This window comes from Ranitomeya variabilis, chromosome 4, assembly GCF_051348905.1.
Source record: "Ranitomeya variabilis isolate aRanVar5 chromosome 4, aRanVar5.hap1, whole genome shotgun sequence".
In the NCBI taxonomy this organism is placed as follows: Eukaryota; Metazoa; Chordata; class Amphibia; order Anura; family Dendrobatidae; genus Ranitomeya; species Ranitomeya variabilis.
Window position 1 is genome coordinate 267,597,816 of NC_135235.1, and position 22,743 is coordinate 267,620,558.

At 45.2% G+C, this 22,743-nt stretch overlaps 1 protein-coding gene across 11 annotated transcripts in view; it reads right to left on the minus strand.

The window, feature by feature from the left end:
* Positions 1-22,743, minus strand: part of CADM1 (cell adhesion molecule 1) — a 239,394-nt gene that overhangs the window by 28,245 nt on the left and 188,406 nt on the right. For 4 of the 11 annotated variants that reach the window (XM_077249825.1, XM_077249827.1, XM_077249832.1 and 1 more), the window contains 2 exons: positions 8,127-8,207; positions 320-352 (listed from right to left, as the gene is read on the minus strand). The exons of 2 other annotated variants lie outside the window; for them this stretch is intronic. In XM_077249825.1, the coding sequence (XP_077105940.1) occupies positions 320-352; positions 8,127-8,207 (114 nt within the window). The remainder of the gene's footprint in view (positions 1-319; positions 353-8,126; positions 8,208-22,743) is intronic. 5 more of the 11 variants (XM_077249828.1, XM_077249833.1, XM_077249836.1 and 2 more) reach the window with 2 other exon arrangements.

The following is a 22,743-nucleotide window of genomic DNA, read 5'->3' on the forward strand; positions in this document are numbered from 1 at the left end:
ATTAGTGCAGTCATGCATTTCATGCACAGGTCTCAGGAAAGGACCAGAATGTAGACAAGACAAACCAAACAGAGCAACAAGCCAGGCCCGACGTTGGAAAGAGATCTAGTTCTGAATCTAATGGACCACAGAACCCACCACTAGATGTGAAGCCAAATAAATGGATACAATCGATGCTAGAATGGACACAATGGGCAATAAGTAATAGATCGCCGTTCTCCTTGCCCCGGCCCGGTGATGGAGGCGTTCTACTATCCCTTTACACTACTGGCATGGCTTGTTGGCATCTGGAAATAGAGAACAGAAAGCTGATACCAACCGTGAACCGCAGGCTCTGTCGTTGCACTTGCGTCTACACACGGGAAGAGGAGGAGGAAGGGAGGAAACGGAAGGAACAGCATGCAAAAAAAGGGAAAAATGGGACAAAATAAAGGGAACAGATAATACACAAGCAATAATGAATCTCACACAGCATTGAATTTGTAAGACAAGGGAAAACGTGACAGTCATACACCAGAGAGACACCTCACACTTACCTCCAGTCCTGAAAGGAGCACAACCTTCTAGGACCAAAGGAACTATGGGCAGTAGGGGCCCAATAATATAACTCTTGGGGACTCTGGAGTTTTGGCCTCGCTTAGATACATTTTTTGGTTCCAAGTTTGTATTAAGCCCTTTTTGTCGCCCAAGGTAGAGCTTCAATTTGAAGGGGACCTGTCATCATGTTATAGGTCAAGAGGAGCCGAGAAGATCGATATATTGTCTTGGGGTAAAAGACGCAGCATAACTTGTACGCTATTCATTTTAATCTCCACTCATTCTGAGCCTTAAGAGTCCAGTGGGAGGTGCTAATTCGTGATCTACATTCAGAAAGACTCCATTATTGAGCGATACCGCTCACTGGACTACTAAACCCAGAATAAGCAGGCATATAAATTAGTCTCCGTATAGTCCAGTTTTAAAGAGTCCAGTGGGAGGTTTTACTCAGTAATTGACAGCCTTGCAGCTAATTAAGACCTCCCACTGGACTCCAAGCCCTGAATGAGCAGAGATTTAAATAAATATTAAAAAAATAAATTACAAAATCTTATCCCACATCAGTCTCCTTTATAACATGATGCCGGTTGACAGAACTGCATTTCTCGTGTTAACACTTTTGGACTGGCCAAGATATATATCAAAAAAATATATATAGCGTTAATCTGTAATACCAGACAAGCCAGAGACAAACCTGGCACTATTTCAAGGGGGAAATATATATTTTATTTTTTGTCATCCTTCAAAACCAAAAGATAGATGCCACATAACCACATGTGAATATTAGCCGGACTTTTCCAAAAATCTTTTAACATGTAAGGTTTTGATGAGGTGGCTGATTGCGGAGACCCTCGGCAATTGTTAAAATGAAAATGGAGAGCTCTGAGCCAAGAGCGGCCTCTTCCTGTTCGCTAAAGGTGGGCTCAGACTTTCTATTCAGCTGCTTTCACTTTTCGAGAAGAGCTCTTCAGTCTTTTCACTTCACCAATCAGTGTGGGTGACTCCAGTAATAGTAAATAGTACAGTACAGTTACTCTTGTAGCTTCATCAGGGTTGGCACGTTCCTTATCGTATATTAACATGGAAAAAAAAAACTTTTAGACCTCTCCTTTTATTGCAAATCTGCTCAATGCCCGTTTAAAGGGAATATGTAGTCTGAGATCTATTAGTATACCTAAGTCTTTTTCACACGTGCTGTTGCTTAGTTCTATTTCTACCATTCTATAAATGCAATTTTCATTTTTCTTGCCCATATGTAGAATCTTGCATTTATCCCTTCCTGTTAAATACCATTTGATCAGTCGTTGTCTATTGTTCAAGCTTTTCTAGATCCTTCTGAATCCTTTCTCTGTCTTCTCTAGTGTTAGCTATCCCTCCTAGCTTTGCATCATCTGCAAATTTGATTAGTTTACCTTCAGTTCCCTTATTTAGATCATGTATAAAAATGTTGAACACTGGGGCCAGGACAGAGCCTTGTGGTATCGCATTTGAAATACTCTTCCAATTGGATGTGAAACCATTTATTACCGCTCTTTGAGTACGATCACTGAGGAAGTTATGAATCCACCTAACCCTAGCCTTGTCAATCCCATACTTGGACATTTTTGCAATAAGGATAATATGAGATACTTTACTAAATGCTTTGCTGAACTCGAGATATACTATATCCACCGCATTTCCCTGATCCACCCAGTCAGTGATTCCATCATAGAAGGAAATTAGGTTAGTCTGGCATGACTTGTTTGCTACATACCCATGCGGGCTCTGGTTAATTACGGTATTCTTTTCCAAGTACTTACATGCTGTTTAATAATTAGTTCAAAGATTTCTCCTGGTATAGAAGCCAGCCTCACTGGCCTGTAATTTCCTGGCTCCGTCTTCTTTCCTATTTTGAAGATAGGGACATTTGCCCTTCTTTAATCTTCTGAGTCTTCTCCTGTTTTCCAGGATTTTTCAAAGATTTTGGCTAGTGGTTCTGCAATTGCTGCTGCTCTTTCAGAACCCTAGGATGTAATTCATCTGGACCAGGAGATTTATATTAGCTACATTTTTCCTCACCATCTCTCTGTTTATGGATAGACTGGATTCTTTAGTTCCTTCGATGGTACTGTGAAGATCAGTTGATGTTACAATTGCATTCTTAAGAGAACAAAGATGCAAAATGGGTCACCATTATTTACATGGGACAGAAATGGATACAAGTTATCTGAAGATATCTTCTTTTGCTCTTTAGACTAATCCTGCATGAAATTATCAGGATTAATTTTCCTAGAACAGCAAAGTGGACTTTTTCTTCCTCTGTACACATGAAATTTTTTTGGGCCAACCTCAAAACTTTTATTTTTTTTAATAAGTGGGTAGGAAAAAAGGTTGTAGTCTACCATCTCGGGACCTAAAACAGGCAAACATTGTGAAATGTTGGACAGACCACAGATTTGCCAATTGCTTTTTTTCATAGGTGTGCAACAGAGATGAGGATCCTGGTCTAGTGACCAGCTTAGCACTCGATGGCCGCTGGATGGGAGCCCTGCAAACCACCTCCTACCTGCATCTCCTACTGCTCTTTTGATTAGTTGGCCACAACAATATTGTTGTGCCAGGCCGGCTAATCAAACAAGTCAGCTGGGTATGCTGGCAGGTAGGAAGTGGCTTTCCAGGCTCCTAACCAGCAGCCATCGAATTGCTGAGCTGCCAACTGGACCAGGGTCTTGTGAATCGATTTGTTCATCGCAGATCTTTTTGCTTGTTTTTTTTTTTTTGTTTAGACAGTGGAAAAGGGTGGTTTTCTTTTTCCAACAATACTAAAAGGAACTCACTCCGGTTCCCAATTTTATTTTGCACTTTTTTATACATCTCAAACCACCACTAAAGAGGTTATCCAGGAGCTAGATATCAATGACCTATCCGATGGTATTCAATAACAGATTGTTGGGGCTTCGACACCAAGGACCACTGACGATAAGGTGACAGCAGGACCTGCGGCGGCCGGATGTACAGAGTGTAAAGAATGGAAGCAGAACAGCGTCGTACACTGGGTAGTGGCCATACCCAAGTACTGCAGCTCAGGTAGTGTTTACTCTAATAGGAACGGAGCTGCAGTACTGAGAATGGCCCCCTACTCAGTGGATGGAGCTGTGGTGTTCTACTGTGGATCCAAGCCGCACTTGACAGTTGATCTCTTGGGGTGTCAGAACCCCACCGATCTGATACTGATGACCTGCATCATACTGTAGTCCTGGACAATCCCTTTAAGTGTGACATGCCAGCAATAACTGGGGGATGTCTGAAAGATGGTATACCCAAGAACACAGAATAATTAATAACAAATGAGTTTGTCCAGCTGTTTTACAAAACTGCATCAAACATTAGGATTTTTGCACAGTACATTACATTATCTGGCATCTCTTTGTGAATTTTCTTTACTGACCGATTGGTTCCACATCATGGAGCAAAAAAAAGCGCTTTGGAAATCCACCCGGGCTTGATAAGCACGCAGTCATTTACATATGGCATCATTTATCATAACCACACGGCTCGGCCTCCTTATGCATTTTTTAGGATGAAAAGGAAGCGCACGCTGCAATTTACTGCAAATCGACAGACCAGAGGCTCAGAATAGCTCGGTCATGCTTGAAAATCCCTTTAATTAGGGAAATCACGGAAATTACCATGCACTACAGGAACCAGCATAAATAAACCACTTGACCCTGTGTGCGCCGGGCAAACACCTGTGTCACGTAACACTGTGCCACCGGGGACGTGTCACTGTGAGGAAAACTCCTATTTCCAACTATTTCACATACAGTTTGACAAAAGCGATTGCAGACGTGAACAGTTTCATGGTTCTTAAAAAAAAAAAAAAAAAAACGTAAAAAAGGGGAAAAAACGGAATGTAATCAAAGTAATATAATGTTTCACACGGTTGCTAGGAGATGGAGTGGCCAGCCTGCCTGATAATTTAGACTGTTCGAGTCGAAAGGGTTTTTCTCATTACATTTTTTTAATAGAAGCCGCCCGATCACTGCAGGTCTGGATTCGGAAGGTCAGTTGGTACGAGCTCGCCCAGATAACCGCTGTGGTGGAAATCTAGGGTTAGATGGAGGCCAATCAAATAATTAGCTGATCATCTAAGTAATGGACAGGACGGATTTTCCAGAGCTGAAGAGACCTCTTCGTGAGTGACTCTACGCTCTAAGTCAATTAAGGGATTCCCAACCAGAGGACCCTTCCCACTCCATCCTACTTCCCCCCTCTTCCACTCCATCCCACTCTATGATCTACACTTACCTTTGTAGGGTATGTACAAAGACTAGAAGGATACAATCTTGATCGTTGGGGTCTGACTGTTGGGACCCCCAACAATCTAGAGACCGGGAGAGCCCTTCTGAATGGAGCGGAGGCTAAGCGTGCAAACCTCTGCTCCATTCATTCTCTATGGGACCACCAGGGATAGTGGAGCTGGTTTTTGGCAATCTCATTAAGAATTTATGGAGTGGAGGCATTTGCCCCTTTAGATGGGACTCTTCAGAGCACTGTTTCTCAGGATCAGAGATGGTCCCAGCAATTGGACCCACAGTGATTCCGATAACTTCCAAACTTAGCACATAGGAAAAGGACAAGCTGGCATTGCCACAGTGGAAACGACTTCTTTGTGAGCGGTTGTAAGCTCTAGCTCAATTAAGGGGTTCCCAACCAGGAGACCGTTCCCACTCCATCCTACTTCCTCTACCACATCATCCTACTGTGATCTGCACTTACCTTTGTATTGTACCAAGACTATAAGTTACCCCTAGCAATAAATTCCTGATTGATGTGATCTGACTGCAAGGACCTCCCCTCACCAACGATAACGAGATCTGAAGATCTCCTTCTGAATGAGACGGCCGGAGATATTGTAGCTGGGTTTTGGCAATCCCATTAAGAATGAATGGAGCAGAGATGTTCTTTCATTAGCCTTTGCTCCATTTAGAACGATTCTTTGGAGCACTGTTTCTCGGGATCAGTGGTGGTTCCAACAGATGGACCCCAATTATCCGCTATTCCAAGGATAGGGGATAACTTATTAACTTGGCAAATAGGATATGGACAGGCTGGGTCTGCCATAGTGGTAGTGACCTCATTGTGAGCGGTTCTAGGCTCTGGCTCAATTAAGGGGGGCCCTTTCCCACTCCATCTTACTCGATGATCTGTACTTACCTTTGCAGGCTAACGCCTTTGAAGCTTTAACAGGTAACAAGACTAGAAGATACGTACTATCCATAGGATAAGACATAACTTCTTTATCCCCGTGGATTCCACCAATCCCCAGAATGGAGGTCTAAAGAGTCCTGTCTGAAAAGAACTGAGGCAGAGAATGTGTGCTCTGCTCCATACTTTCTTTAAGGACCCGCCAAAGAAAGCAAAGTGGTGCCCCCGGCTGTTTTTTGGCAATCTCATGAAGAATGAATGGAGCGGAGGTGTGTTTAATCAGTCTTCACTTAGCAGGAGTTTTTAGAGCCCTGGATCTTCGGTTCAGTGTTGGTCCCAATGGCTGGACCTCTAGTTATCGGGATGTTATCCTATTCCAGGACTAAGGGATAATTTCCAAACTTAGCACATAGGAAATGGATAGGCTGGGTTTGCCATAACAGAAGCCAAGCTCTACACTGTATTGATTTTTGGCACTCATGAAGAATGAATGGAGCAGCAGTGCACATGCTCGGTCTCTGCACCATTCACATGGAGCTCGGGATCGTAGGGGGTCAGAGCAGTTAAAAGCCCATCGATTGGGAAGTTATCCTCCCCTTTTGATGAATAGGAGATCACTTCCAAACTTGACACTTTGTCCATCCATCTTACATACCTGCCCAATCTTGCTTGAACAGTTCAATCAACCAGACCCCACAATGGGCCAAAAAACGTTAAAATTTCTCTCGCATAAAACAAAACTTCATACAGTCACACTGATAGAAAAGAAAACGACAAAAGTTATGGCGGCTGTAATGCATAGAGGTAATAAAAAGTTACCCCAAAATTGGCAGATATTAATGGGCAAAAAATGGCTGCCAAACATTGTCCAAAAAGGTCTATCACTTGTAGGCTGCTCTGGCCCCAATGAGTATTCAGGAAGACTACTGCTGAATTTATGACTCTTGTGTGCCAATTAACAGACCATTAACCCTTAAAATTTGAGTGTGTACATTATGAATGTTTAAGATGGAAATATCCCTTTAAGCCAATTTCTATGTTTACAAAATTGACAAATATGTTGCATCACATATATTAGATCTCTGCGGTCCGTAGAAATGCATGTAAAATGTCCCGTTTTGTCTCTACAGTCCTATGGTAATAAGGCTGCAGGGTCTGACTACACAGGGATTGTAGTCTGTTACTATGGAGACAGAGATTTTTAATCTAGGCTATTTCCAAAGTTACTCCATTTTAGAAAAACTGGAGAAAAAAAAAATCTTCTCTCCTTTAAGGACACAAGATGGTAAAAAAAAGTGTGTTGAATCTGCCATAAAACATTATTATATAACACGTGGATTTTCTTGCAGATTTCATTTCTTTATCTTGTAAGAAGTAAAATCCAAAAAGAAAATTGTAAAGAGAAATACAAGATGTGGTTAAAATCTGATGTTTTCATGTGGGAAAGATTCTGCAAAAATTGGGTAAAATTTGGCCAAGCTGAAATCAAATTTTCACTGTCCAAACCCATACAGAATATCTTTAGCAATTCTGTCTGATGTGGCCGCACCCCAAGAATGGGAGAATGATTGTGGACTGTCCCTGATGACCACATGAAGTTATTAAAGTGGGTTGTCCTAAAAAAAAAAAATCATTACCCATCCACAGGATACATGATAAATGCATGATTGCTGGCGGTCCAGCTGATGAGACCCCCACCCACCCCAAGAAAGATGATCTCCAAGGCCCTTGTGTGCGTGGTGCGGTACTTAGCATGTGCGACCACCTCCCTTGTTGGAGCAGTGGCTGCACATGCTCAGTACGTCTCCACTTCCACTGGAGACTTGTGTTCGGTGAGTTTCAGCTGTGAGATCCCCATTTATTTTCTGGTCTACAGATAGGCGACATACCTTGTTTCTGGGATGACCCATTGAAGGAGGACCTGTCACTTATCGTAAATAGGGAATTTTTCAAGCTGGTGTAAATGCCTCTTATCTTGAATTTGACGTTTTTATTTTTTTTCTTGGTGTCTCCATTTCCGAGGAGTATAAAAATCAAGCCTTGTTAGCCAACTGGGTGTGGTTATCAAGAAAAGAGCCGACTACCAGGCCCAAAAAGTAGATTTATTATACACAGGGAAGACGGCATCATATCTCCGGAATGCGGAGGTGCAGGAACAAAAGAAAAAACGCCAGATTCAGGAGAACAGCGGGATTTACACCAGGTAAAGACAAATGACATATTTAAGGCAAGTGACAAGTCCTCTAAGATAGTCCAATGTCATAAATTATAAAATATAGCTCACTCGAGGGTCAGAGGCTGCAAACCACCTGAAAAAAATGCGATCCCTTTCCCTCCCCCCACCCCCAAACCAAAGCACATGCAGGGAAGTGACGTACACACATGTTATGAAGTTACCATACCTGGGGTGGTGGTGGTGGTGGGTGTGGTAGTTGTGGTGGTAGTGGTGGTTGTTGTGGGTGGTGGGGGAGTGGTAGGGGGATCTGGATGGAAAAAACAAGGAAAACAAAAATTCCAAATTAAAAAAATAAAATAAAATAAAAAAACACATCACAAAAAGCACAATATCAATGGGAAAAAAAAATCTGTAGGATATCAATGCATCGATGGAAACCAGGACACTATTAATGTGAATACTGGAGCAGGATATCATTTGCAAAACATCCATAAAATGATTCATGAAATAAGGTAATTAAAGGGGTAATTAATACAACAGTACAACAAAAAAGACTTCTACAAAGAGGAAACCAGCGGGATATTAATGGAAAATATATACATTAACATGGAATACACGTGACACAAATATTTGCAATACATCAATTGGAAAGCGGCATGAAATTCAGATGAAATATTAAGAAAAAAAAAATATATATAACAGCAAAAAAAACAAACTTAAATTAATAGTGATGGCATTAAACCAGTGAATGCGGTCTGTCAGCAGGCGATATCAGAAATAAAGACAAAATATTGAAGGACGTAAAGCAGCGAACACAGAAACTGCAGAATATTCCTCTACGCCTTTGCATGAAACATCAAGCTAATTAGTTGCACGAGGATTGGCTTTTTGGTTATGCTTCTTCCAAAAATTAGTCCACTGTGAAAATAATTTAGACATCTTTATAAACACGGACCTCGACGCGCAGACTGGTCTTCTGACCCGAAATAAAACGGTCTCGTAAGCGGTCTATTTCAGGTCATGGGACCAGTGGTCAAATTTTAGCATTGGGATTCGTACTCAGATTGCGATATTCGGGGAAAAATGGGGCGTCTCTTCCGAAAACGACCCATTGCTTGTTTGAGGTTTTTGTGTTACAATCAGGGCTGTGGAGTTGGAGTCCATTTTGGTGGAGTCGGTGTCGCTGTCATGGAAATTGAGGAGTCAGAGGTTTGGCTTACCGACTCCACAGCCCTGGTTACAATTTATTTATTTTTAAAAATGGCCATTTTTTTCACATCACAATCTGCATTAAAAAAAATTTTTGAAATTTTTCACATTTTTACACTTTTTTTAGACTGTACTTCCAATTCTTTCTGGATGATTTTCCGCAGCCTGATTGTTAAGAGAGGATTACAATGACTGGTTACACCTCTGTACACAGATGATAACACCAGACCCAACTACAATGGGTAATGTCACAGCTCACCTCCTCTCCCTCCATACACAATGAGTTTTGCACACGCTTCATTACAAAAGATAGGGTCAGAAGTCGGTTCATTTTGACTTTGTACATGTGTTGTTTCCTGAAACAAGACTTGCAACTCTAAAGTAGCCCTGTTATCAAAATTGAAAGATTTTAAAATTTTAACAAAGATTATATAAAAAAAAATCTGGCAAAACCTTTTAAAAAAATGAGTTAACAGAAGTGAGACTATTTAAACAGTTAATTTTCTTAAAGGGAGTCTACAAAGAAATGCCATTCGGTGTTGCCAATCATTTAAATCCACCTCCCCATCTGCTTCTTTTACCGCAGTCTCCCACGAGGTGCACTAAACTATTTAGTCACACGAAGGGAGCACAGAGCACCTGTGCTTGGCTTCAATGGTCTATTTGTGATGACAAACTCCCTTTAATAGTCAAATTACCAATCCTTCCTATGTCGCCGTTTCTGATCTAGAAAAATATTAAAATTTGAGAGTCCTCCAGTTGTTGATACCTTTTAATAGCGAATGGAAAAGATGATAACAAATTGCAAGCTTTCGAGACTACTCAGTTCTCTTCATCAGGCATAGGCTAATGCAAAAAAAATTAAAAAATGAAGAGTCACATATTTATACACAACAGGACACAGGAATAATGCAATACATGTCTTATCTATTATTAGATAGCATTATTCCTGAGCCCTGTTCTGTATAAATAGGATTCTTCAGATTTTCTGTTACACTATGCCTGACGAATAGACCTGAGTAGCCTTGAAAGCTGTAATTTGCTACCATCTTTTCCGTTAGCCAATAAAAGGTATCAACCAATGACGACTCTCAAATATTAATATTTTTCTATCTACTGGCTAACACGGTACAAATATACATCTTTTTCCTGTATAATTTCCGATCTAGGAATTGTGGTACTCGATTTTATCATTACCGGTCTACAAATCCTAAAAATGGATAAGGGTGATGTGATCTCCAGAGCTGGGTCCTCTTCTAGGGACTGCATGTGCTTGGGCAGATTCACACAGTCTCCGAAGATGAGGCCATCCGATAGTAGCCTTATGGGCTCTCTCTGGCCTTATGTGCCCTTTTCTGAATTAATGTGTCTTGGTATAGACAGTAAACTATGGCTAGGTAATGGCAGTCATAACAGATGGGGTCCCATTAACTGGGTTGGCCGCTATCCTCCTGTTGAAGCGCAAAAAAAAAATACCAAGCACATTTTCTGCTGCAAGATGGAGGAGACCGGTAAAAGGGAAGGCAAGATGGAAAAACTGAAGCAAGGCCAGGGATGAACGTGTAAAGCAGAAAAAACATTTAGACATCAACATAGTAATGGGCACCACTACTGCGCACATCCAAATCTCCACTCACCCACAGTCAAAATACCAAAAAAATGTTAAAGACTTCTCTTGGAAAGATTGGGAAACGCCAGGAGAAAGTGGTGGCCACTGGCGCTCCAGGGAAAGTGGGTATATATTATACATATTTACTGCCCACCAAACCGTCCTGGGAATGCCCCCTACGTTAAATACCTACTTTTGGGTGAAGGATTGCTCAAAACTCATCCCCTTTCAGTCCGATACACCTCGAATTTTCTAGGATTATGTTTGAAAGCTTGGGGCAGTTGGCTGGAAGATAACGTTGAGCAAAAACATTCCTAGGACCATGGTCTGTGGCAACAGAATCAGGGAAGTGCAACTTCTTGTGGCATCATGGACATATTTATTTCGTTCACAAACTCTGCGATGTCATGACATGGAGTGGGCCAAGTAATCACAAGAGTCAGTCCAGCAGGTCAGCATCCAATTGCCAGGAGAAGTTTGCACTGCCCTGGTCCAGCTGCCTATTGACGCCATATGAGGGTGCGGCAAATCTTTTTGCTCAGCTCTAATATAAATCCAAATGACTACACAGAGCAGATAGACGTGCCAACAATATTTTATAAAGGAACAATTCGGATATCTCTTCTACAGAAGTCAAGCCTTCTCTACCCTCAACTCCCAGCTTCTACTGATGGACTGACCCGAAAGACAAAGCTGTTGAAATTTTGTTTCAGATTTCAATTTTGTCTTGCGCGTGAAATCCTGCGGGCAGCACATGAGAAAGTGATGTCGGACTGGCACTGAGTGCCCACACTGAAAAGCAAGAAATAGTTTTGGATTGTGCATTGGACCAGACAGCGGCCGAGGTTCTGCTGTGCCTGAACAATGACCCCGCTGTGTCAGAAGAGGCAGCAAGCACGCAATAAAAATTAATAATGGCAGCTCATCTCGTGGTAGTAAATGATATTCTGCCAAGTGAATTCAGGAGCCCTAAGACCAGCCGGGACGGAGCATGTAATCCGGAGAACCTCGAGGCAATGTAACGACTGCTGGGCAGAAAATGTCAGTCAGTCTAGTGGTTTATGATGAAAAGTAAAGGCATGCAGAAATCCAAACCGTGCCCGATGGCAGTGACAGAGTGTGCCGTCCTAACGCCGGCTGGGGTGCCCCAGCGTATGGTAACCGTGGGAACGTAAAACACCGTGCACAAGAAGCTTTCCGGCTTCCTCGCCTTCGCCCACCTCTCCTTAAATTACAATAGTCTGATGATACATTTTTCATCCAAAGCACTATTCTAGCAATAACATAAAGCAGAGTTCACACAGGGTGTGTGTGTCCCAGTTTTTGCTCGTTGACTGTAGAGAAAGAATGAAAATACCATTTCAATTTCCTGTAGTGGCTAAAATGCTTTAAATTTCAGCTGTCTCGGGAGTAGCCAAAGTTTGTAGCATAATACCGCAAAACTGAACACAAAAATTATCACACAATTGTGGAATAAATTAAAACTTGCATGTGAAGTTAGGAAAGTTCAAAAACTTTACAGACTTGGGTCAGTGCTGAATGCAAACAAAGTTTTTTACATAAACTGAGCCCCTATCAGTTACAAATTGCCAAAAGATGAAAAAGTGGGTAACAGAAGGGGCAACAACTTTTAGATGGAGTTTTTAAGCTTTAAAGAGGTTGTCCAAGTTTAGGATGTGACTGCAGTGACTAGCGGGAGCGAGGCCGAGCACGTCTAGCGGGAGCGAGGCCGAGCACGTCTAGCGGGAGCGAGGCCGAGCACGTCTAGCGGGAGCGAGGCCGAGCACGTCTAGCGGGAGCGAGGCCGAGCACGTCTAGCGGGAGCGAGGCCGAGCACGTCTAGCGGGAGCGAGGCCGAGCACGTCTAGCGGGAGCGAGGCCGAGCACGTCTAGCGGGAGCGAGGCCGAGCACGTCTAGCGGGAGCGAGGCCGAGCACGTCTAGCGGGAGCGAGGCCGAGCACGTCTAGCGGGAGCGAGGCCGAGCACGTCTAGCGGGAGCGAGGCCGAGCACGTCTAGCGGGAGCGAGGCCGAGCACGTCTAGCGGGAGCGAGGCCGAGCACGTCTAGCGGGAGCGAGGCCGAGCACGTCTAGCGGGAGCGAGGCCGAGCACGTCTAGCGGGAGCGAGGCCGAGCACGTCTAGCGGGAGCGAGGCCGAGCACGTCTAGCGGGAGCGAGGCCGAGCACGTCTAGCGGGAGCGAGGCCGAGCACGTCTAGCGGGAGCGAGGCCGAGCACGTCTAGCGGGAGCGAGGCCGAGCACGTCTAGCGGGAGCGAGGCCGAGCACGTCTAGCGGGAGCGAGGCCGAGCACGTCTAGCGGGAGCGAGGCCGAGCACGTCTAGCGGGAGCGAGGCCGAGCACGTCTAGCGGGAGCGAGGCCGAGCACGTCTAGCGGGAGCGAGGCCGAGCACGTCTAGCGGGAGCGAGGCCGAGCACGTCTAGCGGGAGCGAGGCCGAGCACGTCTAGCGGGAGCGAGGCCGAGCACGTCTAGCGGGAGCGAGGCCGAGCACGTCTAGCGGGAGCGAGGCCGAGCACGTCTAGCGGGAGCGAGGCCGAGCACGTCTAGCGGGAGCGAGGCCGAGCACGTCTAGCGGGAGCGAGGCCGAGCACGTCTAGCGGGAGCGAGGCCGAGCACGTCTAGCGGGAGCGAGGCCGAGCACGTCTAGCGGGAGCGAGGCCGAGCACGTCTAGCGGGAGCGAGGCCGAGCACGTCTAGCGGGAGCGAGGCCGAGCACGTCTAGCGGGAGCGAGGCCGAGCACGTCTAGCGGGAGCGAGGCCGAGCACGTCTAGCGGGAGCGAGGCCGAGCACGTCTAGCGGGAGCGAGGCCGAGCACGTCTAGCGGGAGCGAGGCCGAGCACGTCTAGCGGGAGCGAGGCCGAGCACGTCTAGCGGGAGCGAGGCCGAGCACGTCTAGCGGGAGCGAGGCCGAGCACGTCTAGCGGGAGCGAGGCCGAGCACGTCTAGCGGGAGCGAGGCCGAGCACGTCTAGCGGGAGCGAGGCCGAGCACGTCTAGCGGGAGCGAGGCCGAGCACGTCTAGCGGGAGCGAGGCCGAGCACGTCTAGCGGGAGCGAGGCCGAGCACGTCTAGCGGGAGCGAGGCCGAGCACGTCTAGCGGGAGCGAGGCCGAGCACGTCTAGCGGGAGCGAGGCCGAGCACGTCTAGCGGGAGCGAGGCCGAGCACGTCTAGCGGGAGCGAGGCCGAGCACGTCTAGCGGGAGCGAGGCCGAGCACGTCTAGCGGGAGCGAGGCCGAGCACGTCTAGCGGGAGCGAGGCCGAGCACGTCTAGCGGGAGCGAGGCCGAGCACGTCTAGCGGGAGCGAGGCCGAGCACGTCTAGCGGGAGCGAGGCCGAGCACGTCTAGCGGGAGCGAGGCCGAGCACGTCTAGCGGGAGCGAGGCCGAGCACGTCTAGCGGGAGCGAGGCCGAGCACGTCTAGCGGGAGCGAGGCCGAGCACGTCTAGCGGGAGCGAGGCCGAGCACGTCTAGCGGGAGCGAGGCCGAGCACGTCTAGCGGGAGCGAGGCCGAGCACGTCTAGCGGGAGCGAGGCCGAGCACGTCTAGCGGGAGCGAGGCCGAGCACGTCTAGCGGGAGCGAGGCCGAGCACGTCTAGCGGGAGCGAGGCCGAGCACGTCTAGCGGGAGCGAGGCCGAGCACGTCTAGCGGGAGCGAGGCCGAGCACGTCTAGCGGGAGCGAGGCCGAGCACGTCTAGCGGGAGCGAGGCCGAGCACGTCTAGCGGGAGCGAGGCCGAGCACGTCTAGCGGGAGCGAGGCCGAGCACGTCTAGCGGGAGCGAGGCCGAGCACGTCTAGCGGGAGCGAGGCCGAGCACGTCTAGCGGGAGCGAGGCCGAGCACGTCTAGCGGGAGCGAGGCCGAGCACGTCTAGCGGGAGCGAGGCCGAGCACGTCTAGCGGGAGCGAGGCCGAGCACGTCTAGCGGGAGCGAGGCCGAGCACATCTAGCGGGAGCGAGGCCGAGCAAGTCTAGCGGGAGCGAGGCCGAGCACATCTAGCGGGAGCGAGGCCGAGCAAGTCTAGCGGGAGCGAGGCCGAGCACATCTAGCGGGAGCGAGGCCGAGCACGTCTAGTTGGAGTGAGGCTGGAAATACGCAAATTGCTCGCTTTTGCCACCGCCCCCAGAGAATCCTTACACCGTGCGGTGCACACACTGTGAGGATTCAGAAAAGTTAGTAGTCACGCAAATTGACTGCAGATTTCATCGAAAACCCAGACAACCCTTTTAAGCAAAATAAATGTCACAAGGTTGTAAGCCCAATCTACACTGTTCTTGGCAGATGTTTTCTAAATTTAGGGCAAACAAAAATGCACCAAATTTATTTAGGGGTAAATACCTTATATCAAATTTGCCACAATTTATTCCATCGATCATTTGGAGCAAATGTGCCCCTTTATTTCTATGAATTTGCCTTCAGCTAACCTGAGGTTGAGCACTTTTGCATCTTCCTTTTGGTGATCGGTGAGGGTATTCCACCCATCAAAATTTCTGACGTGTCACTATAAGTCAAACATTCTTTGAAGGTGCATTCATTCTTTTAGGGTATATTCACAGTGGTAATATGGTAAGTTGATTTTCTGTAGGAGAAATTCTGCTATGTACTTTATTAGAATCATGATGGATGAGTTTTTAAGAAATCTCATTCATGGTTTGCAAAAAAAAAATAAAAAAATCTGCAGCGTAACTTTTTTTTGGAGGTGTTGAGCATTTAATGTCTCAGTCAAAGCAAAACAATGCAGGTCTCGTGGGAAGTGTTATTCTTCCCACTTTAGCCATTCATGACACAACTCTGTCCAAGCTCCGACTAATGGAGGTGGTGCGGCGAAACTGGCTGCTCTGTGCCGCTTCTGGAAGCTTAGCTTGGTCTCGCTTTGTGTTTTTTTTTCCAACTTTATTAGGAAAGGCTGTGATGGGAATAACCTTTTAAGACTTTTTATGGGTTTTTATTAACTGTACAGATCATCCCTGTTGGCTCTTTTGTGAATTAGGTCGTAGAAGAGTTGAACCCCTCCAATGAAAGCCAAATCATTAGACCCTTCTACAATCCAACGAAGGTGACTTCCCCCAATTTTAGAGTTGTTCCACGGTGCTGGAAAACACCGTAGATAGATTGGTTAGCAAACATTCTCTATTATTAAACAATAGGATTCTCTATAAAATGTGAAATTCTGGTAATTATTTCTATCAGACTTTATTATATTCCCATTTCAGATTAAAATCATTTTTTTCTTGGTTGCTATTTTAGGAATATTTGGGTTGGTTTGGGGCCAATCTGCAAAATCGGCATTGATACCAATCACACCTGACACCAGCTTCTCATTCTGAAATGTAGTTTCAAAATTTGACATCTTTTACATATAATGTGATGCTATTGCCCAAGATTGGTGACAGTTCGGGTACAATGTGAAATATAACGTAATATAATGTACATATTTCTGAGTTGTAAGATGGATTTAACCCTTCGCTCATATACTTCATTTAGACTTGTATTTAAATTTCCAATCATTTTGCTAATTAAGTCATGAAAATTTGTCACTCTGTTGCTCTTGAACTGCAGCGTAAGGTCTCATTCAGACCTCCGATTTTTCTTGTGTGAGTGCCATCTGTGGTTTCCACGGACAACACTCATATCTGTGATAGACGGAGGTCATTCATGGAAAATCAGAGACATGTCCAATTTTCATCTGAGGGTCGGATTAAAATCAGCAATGCAAGTCTATGGGGTCTGTAGAATTATCGGATATCACTTGGACGACACCCGAGCATTGTCCAATTTTCACGTTCTGTCAGAAAGGAGAAGGTAGAGAAGCTTTTTTCCCCCTACACAATTGGGATGACACACTCCGACCACACTCAAGTAAAATAAAATCCTGAGTGACAACCTCCTTCCCTCTGCCAGGACATTAAAAATGGGTCATGGCTGGGTCCTGCAGAGCGAGGTAACTGAAAATGTATTAGTGAGTTCTATCTAATCGAGAGTTTCTAACTTATTTATGACCACAGACCCAATCAAAGTTGAGCCGGAATGTAAAACTTTTAATTAAACCCTTCAGCAAAAATACATATCTGCAAGTAGGATTAAAAGCCTGCAAATATATCAATACCAATTTAAGGAAAAATATTGAAGTATAGAAAGAAAATACAAATATTATAAAATTGCAAAATATTTCAGTTTGTTTACATAACATGGAAGACCACAGTACAGAGCAATTCCACCCAAAATAATGGCCGTATTTGGGTAAATTGGGTTTGTTAATGGTCTTACTTTACTTACGGAGATGCTGACATTTTAATATTTTGTTAAGGCGGCCATACTTATATGGAAAAGTGTAAACTGTTGGTTGTCACTTTTGCCGCACTTTCCCAGCAGTTGATGACAATCTGTCACTTTCTCAGCGTGTACTGGTAATAACATAGTGACAGTTCATCATCGGCTTTGGAGAAGCTACTCCAAAAGTGACATCCAATATGGCAGCAAATTCTGCTGTTACTTCTGAAAAAAAAAAATGGTATCGGCGACAAAATATATAAAAAAAGCCAAGATCATAAAATCAACATTATTATTAAGGCTACGTTCACATTAGCGTTGTGCGACGCAGCGTCTGGCGCCGCTGCGTCGCCGCATGCGTCATGCACCCCTATATTTAACATGGGGGCGCATGGACATGCGTTGCATTTGCGTTTTGTGACGCATGCGTCGCTGCGGCGCCCGCGTCAGGGCGCACAGGACGCAGCAAGTTGCATTTTTTGTGCGTCCAAAATCAAGCAAAAAAAGGACGCATGCGTCACAAAACGCTGCGTTGTGCATGCGTTCACATTTGCGTTGTGCGTTGCGTCACCGACGCTGCGGTGCACAACGCAAATGTGAACGTAGCCTTAATGTGGGACATTGATGATAATATTTTATTTCCGCCTTCTAGTTAAAGAAAGTTATCAGTTTCCGGTATAGGGGAGAGAGTAGTAAACACATGGGTGAGATACGTGGGACAGGGGCGACATCTCAATCTGTTCACTTCTATCTCATCAATGAATATCAGTTAGTTGCAGAAGAACAGTAGGTCGTGTGGGTATTGCACCATAATACGCTGAAGTGCTTCTGCCTTACGGCCATCTGGACGAAAATTAGTAGACCCAACCTCCACCCCTGCGTAGAGTGGAATAGCATCTATTCTTTTAATCTTATTCATATATTCCCGGAGAACTTCTTTAAGGCTGTTGTAACTGATAATATGCCAAATAGGCCATCTAGCTAACAAAAGGGCGGTGACCGAGCTAGCTGCCAGCTCTGAAAAATCATTAGTAATGGATTGCTCAGACAAGCTTTTGGGTTTCTTGCCAAGTTATCGCTACTATGATTCACGGCTCCTGACGATAAGCCACATCACGTCGCTGCCAAAGCAAAGGATCCCTTGATCCCAATACGGGATGAGCAGAGCTTTAAAAAAAATCTAGTCTCCATCAGTTCTCCAAATAAGTCACTCTGATTCACTGCAAACATGTGCTCTAAGATCCCCCATGATATTTATGATCCACCCATCACCTCCCATATTCTCTACAATTCACCCATGATCTATCATCTTCTCTAAGATCCACCCATGACCTCCCATGTTCTCTACGATCCACCCATGTTCTCTACAATCCACCCATGACCTCCCATGTTCTCTATGATCCATCCATGACCTCCCATGTTCTCCACGATCCACCCATGACCTCCCATGTTCTCTACGATCCACCCGTGACCTCCCACGTTCTCTATGATCCACCCATGACCTCCCATGTTCTCTACGATCCACCCATGACCTCCCATGTTCTCTACGATCCACCCATGACCTCCCATGTTCTCTACGATCCACCCATGACCTCCCATGTTCTCTACGATCCACCCATGACCTCCCATGTTCTCTGCGATCCACCCATGACCTCCCATGTTCTCTACGATCCACCCATGACCTCCCATGTTCTCTACGATCCACCCATGACCTCCCATGTTCTCTACGATCCACCCATGACCACCCATGTTAGCTACGATCCACCCAACACCTCCCATATTTTCTACAATGACCTATTATCTCTACGTTCCACCCATGAACTACGATCCACCCATGACATCCAATGTTCGCTACATTCCACCTGTGACATCCCATGCTCTCTATGACCTCCACATTTCAACCCACCTTCTACTCTATGATCTCCCACAGTTTCTATGATTCCCTTTATACTTGATGTCTACATTCTAGGACAATATAGTTCATGGCTTAAGCAAAACATCTTGTATGAGGCCCCAATTTCCTAAAACGATTACCTAATATCTCCTGCATCTGTCAATCACATTACATAATCTATACAAAGTCTCATTTCCTTTCAGACAAAACACAAAAGGGGCCAAGTGTGAATAGGGCAGGTAGGTTCCATCCATGAAGCCATTATGAAAGGCGGACCTCACTAAACTTGAGTGCATGGTGACTGCAGGCCAAAGTATGATCATTCCTTAGCATGGCCTGTAGTGAGATACTAAGCAGCTGTACAACCTCTGCCATATACTAAGGTCTGAAAAATTTCCAAGTACAGAAAAATCTATATACCCAAGTGTAGAGCTAAAAAATATTATGTGATTCCGACAGCAACTTAAGTCACAATATGTAACTCACCTATTACTTTAGTTTGCAACTTTTTTTTTTTTATCCCCATGGGAGTCAATAGAAATGTTGTACTATTAGTGTGCACTTGTCAATTCCCATCGACTACTACAGATAACTGGGTCATCTCCCTTGTGCTCAGACATTTTTATAGCGAAAAGTGGCGTTCTTTGTGCTCAGGCCTCGGCTTAGGAACAAAGGACACGGCCTGCTGGTGACAATGCTGGGTTCGTAACTAATGATGCAAGTCTCATTGATAGGAAAAAAAACACAGTAGCTCGAATTCACTCGGCTGCCAAAGTGTAGAAAAAGCGTAGCAGATACCTAGTACTGGATCTGAAATATTACCTCTCCACAGGATAAATAATAAAGCTACGCCGAGACCCCCAGGCATCTCAAGAACAGGGGGCCCAAACTCATCAGTGTGAGTGCAAAGGACGTAGACATATCTGACCACCATTCCTATGGATATTGAATGGGGCAATGATCCCACATGTTCACTTCTACTCCAGAAATACTGAGGACTTTGGAGTGACTATTCTCATGATTGTTGGGGATCCCAGTAGTCAAGACACCCAGCAATTGCACATTTATCAATAAAAGGTGAGCAAAAATATTTGTGCTGCCGTGAGCCGGCATCCAGCCCAGCTCTCCATGGCAGTCTTCACTGCTGCACCTGGCATCATGGATGCATCTAGCACTTACAGTAGTGTTCAAAATACTAGCAGTTCAATATGACTGGCCAGATGAATCCCTGTTTTTGGTATAAATATAGAACAATACTAGCGCATGGCCGTGGGGCCATGCGAGCCTTAAATAGTTGCAGCACGTACAGGACCTTCCTAGAAGGCCCAATGAGAGGCTGCCACAGAGCGTGAGCACCTACAGGACCTTAGCTGCAGTGTCTGATCATGTGACCCTCGATCTCCACTGAGAGATCTTACTCTGGGCATGCTCAGAACGAGAAAAGCAGGACTTAGTCCCAGAAGCGTCTGCTCGCCGCTGCCCAGCACTGACTCCAATGGCAGAAGCAGGAAAAGCAGCAGTAACTCTCTGTACAGAGTCAGACTGAGCGAGACGCTGGGACCGACGTCTCCGCTGAGCAGGCTCCACTGCGGCAGGAGAAGAATAGGAGATCGCAGCGGAGATGGCCCGAGATTCCCCCTGTGCAGAGGTGGGAACTCGAAGCCTAACACTCAGCATTCATGGTCTGCAGGTTTTTAAGTCTGTGTATTAGAATAATTAATTAAAAGGGGAAAGTGTTCACAATAGTAGTAGTGTGGAGTTTAATTATTGAGGTTAATCACTCTGGGAAGAAACAGGTGTGAATCAGGTGGCCAGGACATGTCGTACATGTATTTCTCCTTGAAAGCCTTAGAAATATGGGTCGTTCAAGACATTGTTCGGAAGAACAGTGTACTTTGATTAAAAAGTTGATTGGAGAGAGTAAAACATATAAAGAAGTGCAGACAATGATCGGCTGTTCAGCTAAAATGGTCTCCAATGCTTTAAAATGGAAGGCCAGACCAGAGAGACATGGAAGTAAACGGAGACGACCATTCTAATGAATGAAAGAATGGCTAGAATGGCAAAGGCTCAGCCAGTGATCGGCTCCAGGATGATCACAGACAGTGTCACGTTACCTGTGAGGACTGTGACAGAAGACTCCTGTGTGACCCTAATCTCTTACCACGAAGACCCCGCAAAGTCCCACTGATAAAAAAAAAAAAAAAAAAAAAAAAAACACGACATGTACTGAAGAGGATATAATGTGCCAAATAACACATCAACTGGCCTAAAGAGAAATGGAGAAACATTTTGTGGACTGAGGAATGTAAAATTGTTCTTTTTGGGTCCAAGGGCCGCAGACAGTTCGTCAGACGACCCCCAAACTCTGCATTCAAGCCTCAATACACCCTGCAGACAGCGAAGCATGGTGGTGAAGCATCATGATATGGGCATGTTTCTCTTACTATGGTGCCAGAATTATTTACCGCATACCAGGGATCATGGACCAGTTTGCATATATTAAAATACTTGAAGAGGTCATGTTGCCTTCCGCTGAAGAACATATGCCCTCGAAATTGGTGTTTCACCAAAACAACAACGCTAAACACACCGGTACATGTGCAAAATCTTGGTTCCACAGGCCAACAAAATTGAGGTTATAGAGCGGCCCAATCCCCGGACCTTAATCCGATAGAACACTCGTAGGGTGACATAAAATGCCATTTCTGAGACAAAGCCAACAAATGCCAAAAAACTGTGGGATGTAGTCCGAGCATCCTGGGCTGGAATAACAGGTAACCGGGGCCAGAATTTGGCTGACTCTGTGCAACATAGATGTGAAGCTGTTGTAGAAAACTGTGGGTAACAACTAAGTATTAGGTCAGTGAATCCCAGGAATGATAAATCCACAAAAAAGAGAACATATAGTGAGTTTGTAAAGACAGATGCAGTCACTGCTCTTTTTAGAACGGCCCAATGTTCATTTTTTGTTATTTTCTGTAGTTATAAATTATCTACATTCCTCTCCATGTTGTGAATTAGAAAGCAGCGTGCAATGCTCCGAATGCTGGAAATAAAAACTAGGAGAAAGATTTTGTGATTAACCAGTGTATTAAACGCACTGCTATTATTATGAACACTACCGTCCATAGGCCCAGCAATGTCATGATGTCAGAGTCCGGTATGAAGCACAGAGGATGCCGGGTGCAGAAGTGAAGGCTGCCCTAGCCCAGCTGTGCCCTACTCCGGTACTCCATGGCAGCTGGATTAGAGTAGTGCAAACCTCCTCAGCCGGCACTGGTATGCCCAACTTGGGTGCCTCTTGCGATTAGTAGGCCTCTGCCATGTAACCCAAGTTGTGGGGGCCAAGGTGTAAAAGATGCTTAGGATGAGGCCTAGGAAGTCTGCACTGTTCTGGTCTGGCTGTACCAAAGTGGATGCTGCACTAAGGCAGCATAAATTTTTTTCTCAACTCTATCCTGTGGATATGTGATATATATTGTTTATTGAGTATCCTCTATTTTGAATATTTCATAACAAATTTTGATGGGTTGATAGGGGTAGAAATATTTGTAGTTTCATTGCATCTAAAATAAGAAACTGAAGCAATTGTACAATGGTCTTTATGACAAATGTCCTATCGTTTTGAGTCTACATCTCCGGTGCAGACCTGTACATCTCACTTGTTGCCGATTACAAACCAAATGTGCCAATTTTTATTATGTTTTTTGCATTTATTCCAGTTTTCACCTAATCCTGACAAACAGACAATTGTGTAGGTTAACAAAAAAGTAGGGTAGAGATGTTTGGCAATTCCACTGTAGGATCAGACTACATAGAATGTGGTTGTAGTCTGTTAC